The sequence below is a fragment of the Salmo trutta genome, chromosome 18 (genome assembly GCF_901001165.1).
Source record: "Salmo trutta chromosome 18, fSalTru1.1, whole genome shotgun sequence".
In the NCBI taxonomy this organism is placed as follows: Eukaryota; Metazoa; Chordata; class Actinopteri; order Salmoniformes; family Salmonidae; genus Salmo; species Salmo trutta.
In genome coordinates this window covers 21,488,065-21,492,867 of record NC_042974.1, presented here as the reverse complement: position 1 = coordinate 21,492,867, position 4,803 = coordinate 21,488,065, and the positions used below count along the sequence as shown (strand labels likewise).

The window sequence follows — 4,803 nt, the reverse complement described above, 5'->3', positions numbered from 1 at the left end:
TTCTAAAAAGAAATCCTATGTTGGCACCTTTTAATGCCTTCAGAAAGTATTCATACCCCTTGACTTATTCCACATTGTTGTTACAGCCTGAATTTCAAGAAAAACTCATCCATCTACAGTGCATTCTGAAAGTATTCAGACCCCTTCACCTTTTCCACATTTTGTTACGTTACAGCCTTATTCTAAAATGGATTCAGTCGTTTTTTTTACTCTTCACACTACCCCATAATGATAAAGCAAATATAGGTTTAGAAATGTTTGCACTCTCCCCTCACATATATAAAAAACTATCATATTTACGTAAGTATTCAGACCCTTTACTCAGTACTTTGTTGAAGCACCTGTTTTAATTTTGTCATTATGGGGCATTGTAAATTCAGGCTGGAACGCAAAAGTCAACTGATCATTTTAAAGGCTTGCATACAATAATTACATAATACTAACAGGTACATAGGAAGTGTGTGTGTGTGTGTGCGCCTTTTGCTTCTGAAAAGGACAGGACATGAATGCTTTTGACTTTAGTTGTTTCTCATCCTTTGACTTCTGTCTGTTTCTGCTGATCAATGCACTGCCTCTTGATTTTTCTGTATTTTCATACTGAGGTGAATATTAATGCTTGCGGTAACCACAGATCAAGGATCAGTTACCCAACCCCCCAATCCTTACCTGAACGATTGAGGTATACCGGCATATCTGAGCCAGGATCAGTGGCTGGAAGGCAATCTTTGTATGTTAAATAATGTATTATATATTGCTTTAGGACGTGAGTGTGTGTGTGATAAATACATATGGAATCTTGGGTTTGTTTTGTTACTCGAGATGTCTTTAAATAAAGGCAATGTTAAACCATATCAGTATTTTTAGAGCTTCATAACTCCACACTCTTTCCTTCTCAATGGACACAGTTTAGGAATAGGTTGTAGTTACATAGTGAAATTGCGAATGAAGCAAAATGATCACTAAAAACCCTTCACACAAGAAGATGCATAGCAATGTGATTTTTATTCTCTGTACAAAATATACACATCTTAAATATGCAATGCAACAGTTGAGGCTAGCCAACTTACTAGACACGGTCAGTAACAATGGGTTAGTAGGTATCATTGCTTTATGACAGTACATGCGAGTATAGACAGGTTTCACTGGTGGTCAGTTCAGGAAATCCCCTACGGGACCTGCAAGGGGGCAATCAGAGCCAGACCACTCCCCCCGCCTCCCCAAAAAAGAGATGTGAAAACGTTCAATTGGATAAAATGGAAATGTAAAGAAATCAGAAATTACAAATACTGTGTTGGAAGAAAGTGCAGGTTATTACAACAAGGGTGTTAACCGATTAATAAAACACTCTTGGTGGAAGTTGGCCTTAACCAGAGTTCTAGGGTCAGTTATCCTTCGCAATCATAATCAGTATGTGACTGTAGGAAAATTGGAGTCTGGACCAGTGGGTTAGGGGCAACTTTTATCTACTCCCAGGAGTAGGTAAAAGGGGGTAAAATATGGACATTATTGCTTATGCCACTGTTGTCGTTTTATTGACCCACCTGATGGCATATTATAATTTTTTGGGGGGTTGAAAGTGAAGTAATTAATGTAATTTAATGAAAGACACAGGAAGTAGTTGATGGATACAGGTAGTGCTATCTTACAAAAGATCAGCATTCTATTCAGAACCACGAGGCAGGCGTTCCACACCATTTCAAACAGCATTTTTTTAACACCCAGTAGGAAACGACATCAAGTTGGCAAAGAATTGGGAAACTGTACTATTCAATCGACAAATCTTCACTCTCTCACAATGTACACACAAAAACACTCATACTCTCCTTTCCACTCCAATCTCTCTTTCTCTCCTCCTCTCTTCCCTCTCTCACATTTCACAAATGTGTCTATTTATACCCTGATATAACTGAGGGTGGCTTTAAATACTTCAGTTGGTGTGCCTGACTCTTTGGTGTCAGTGTGGGGGAAAGGCAGGAAACATTGGTGGTGTCTTCATACCCACACACCCACATGCACACACGTAGACATGTAACAAGAGGCTTAATTTGGATTACGAAGGAGATTAAATTGTTCTTGACATGTTGCTGCTCTTTCATAGTTGATCTAAACAGAAATGCTTTCAGTTTCAACTGTATGATCAGTATAATGCAAAATAATCATTATATAATGTATTACAGTATTGAACTTCAATTCCCATAATTCACTGCATCAGTTAGTCACCTGTAAATACAGAAAGGGGTCTTCGGGAGCCTAGATGGTCCAACCAGCATGTTCATCAATATAGCGGCACAGACTGTTTAGTAATTCTTGACCACAGGGTTATTGGAAGAGGTACAACAGTCAACAGTCAGCATACACCTACAGCTAAGGTGACAGGTATAAAGGCCAGAGGGTAAGTTAGTGTTAGTACGAAGGAGGTCTCATGGGTTTGAAATCTGAATGGGTTCCTACCGGAGACGGGAATGCCAGTACAGCCTCTCTGACATGCACGCAAATACGTACACACGCATGCACATTCGCACACATACACGGAGCGAGGCACCTGTGGGTGACTCTAGGACCAGCAGACAGACAACAGACAGGCTGTAGTATTTCTGTAAATATATATAGGTTATTATTAAAGACATCGTCATGCGATATTAAAATCAGTCCCTTATCGAAAACAACTATGTCTCTTCTGTTCGTGAAGAGTGAGTCTCATCCTTCAGATCCTCAGTCCCTTCTGTTCTGTTCTCTTTTCCAGGTGTCCTTTCCTCCCTTTGTCCACTAAGTGGTACTAGTTACCTCTGTATTAACGACAGAAGTTTCAGGAGTCAAGCTGCTCTGGTAGAAGTTGCCATCCACAGATCTAGGATCCGCTGAACCACTCCTGACCCTAACCTTAACAATTAGGTGGGGATATGCAAAACTGACCTTAGGATTAAATCCCCCTAGTCACTGATCTATGTTGAGTCCAGCCAGCAGGCTACAGCAGCTTTCTCAGAAACGGGAGTGTTTAATAATAAAATGGTTAATGAAACGAGTGTATTCAATGAGGCAAATCACCTCGAACGTTGCAGATAGACAAATAGAGCTGACACGATTGACTCCCTATTACAAACGACAGGCAATCATATCTGTTCTGCACAACACATTTCTATCTGAACATTCTGTAATGTTGCACATTCCTGAACAGGTCCTTGGTGTGGTTGTGGGTGTGGATCAGAGTCTATGAGCCAGCCCCTCTCTTCTCTGTGTCTTTGGAAGAGATGAAGCGTTGGATAAGAGGAGGCGCCTCCTTTTGGCTTGGAGTGGGTGCGGAGAGAAAGGAGCTAGAAGGAGGGGTCAGGATTTTGGGGGGGGGGGGGCTGAGGGTTAATGTCCAAGGCCCTCTCGGAGCCCCCCACAACACACAAATGCACGCACACACGTGCACAAACACACAAATACAGGCGCACACTCACACCCACACCTCCCCTGTTCTCCAGACCCTTTTCTGTGTCAGAGGCTCCTAGATGACGTTGTCAAACAGCTGCATGGACTGCATGATGTTCTCATCCTGAAGAGAGTGAGAGAGGGATGGAGAGAGAAGGAGAGATAGAAATCTTAGTTAAAGAGAGACAGCAAGGACAGCAAGTTTCCAGAGGCACAATGAAACCCTGTTTGTTTCAGCTTCTTGTTCTTTCTCATGGGAGTCTGACTCCCTAAAACAGAGATGACAGTAGAGGTGACCCTCAGAGTAGTCTCTCCCTCTCGTCGGAGTGCATGCTGGGAGTGAGTCAGGAAGCAGGCGCGAATGTGGTATCAACTGGAATTATTTTAACTATATTCGGCAGTTGAGTTGTTTTAAGGTTATATTGTCTCACTATCACTGAGCACGTATAGGGGTGGTGGGATCGTTGAGGTTGGTTCTCTCCAGGGCGCAACCAGTGGGAGAGGCTGGTTGTAATGGCCACTCGTGGAGGTTTAGAGTTTGAAAAACTTTGTCAGGGGCATGGGGTGAATATTCCAGTTGCGGCAGGGTGTTCGGTGGAAGAATGTAGTTAAGCAGTGGGCGCTATCATTGGGTATGATAGCATAAAATCAGCCTCAATGATGAATAGCGCTGTAGTAATATTCTTAGATTCCATTTAAAAGGTGAATACGATAGTTGAGAGTGGTGTTGTGTTGCGGTAGACACAGACCTCGGTATTCCCTCTGTTGAATCCGGCGAAGAAAGTTATACTTTCTAACGTGCCCCAATGTGTTAGAGATGAAAGTGTTGGAGCGAGAGTTCTCGTCATGGACAACTTGTATCTCCAATAAAGAATCTTATTTTTGGATGCAAATCTCCTTTGCTGAAACATGTATCTCATAGGAAACAAGTGCACATGATTGTAAAGAAGGATACTGACGAATTGAATTGAGCGTTTTAGTTTCAAGATTGATGGCTTTGATTATGTGTTCTACGCTTCTACTAGGGCTATTGGATTAGATGCTGGTCTAATTTCAATTGATCAGGAAAAGGCATTTTGAGGCTTTTGGTTTTAGCTCTGATTTTATTGCCATTATCAGGGTGATATATGGTGACATTGAAAGTGTATTGAATGTTAACGGTGGTTTGAGTGCCCCTTTTAAAGTGTGTAGAGGAATTAGGCAGGGGTGTTCTTTGTCAAGAATGTTATATGCCATCGCTATAGAGCCACTACTAAATAGCATTAGAAGTCGCATTGAAGGGGTGCACCTTTCAGAGGATATTCCTCCTATTCGTCTCTCAGCCTATGCTGATGATGTAGTTATTTTGGTGAAGAATCAAGCAGAGGTGGATAGTTTGAGTCTCATGGT

The 4,803-nt window shown here is 41.8% G+C and overlaps 1 protein-coding gene across 3 annotated transcripts in view; it reads right to left on the bottom strand.

The window, feature by feature from the left end:
• Nucleotides 1–983: 983 nt before the first annotated feature.
• Nucleotides 984–4,803, bottom strand: part of LOC115152989 (Kv channel-interacting protein 2) — a 108,735-nt gene continuing 104,915 nt past the window's right edge. For all 3 annotated transcript variants that reach the window (XM_029697967.1, XM_029697966.1, XM_029697968.1), the window contains exon 8: nt 984–3,538. In XM_029697967.1, coding sequence (XP_029553827.1) covers nt 3,491–3,538 — 48 coding nt within the window. In that variant the 3' untranslated portion in view covers nt 984–3,490. The remainder of the gene's footprint in view (nt 3,539–4,803) is intronic.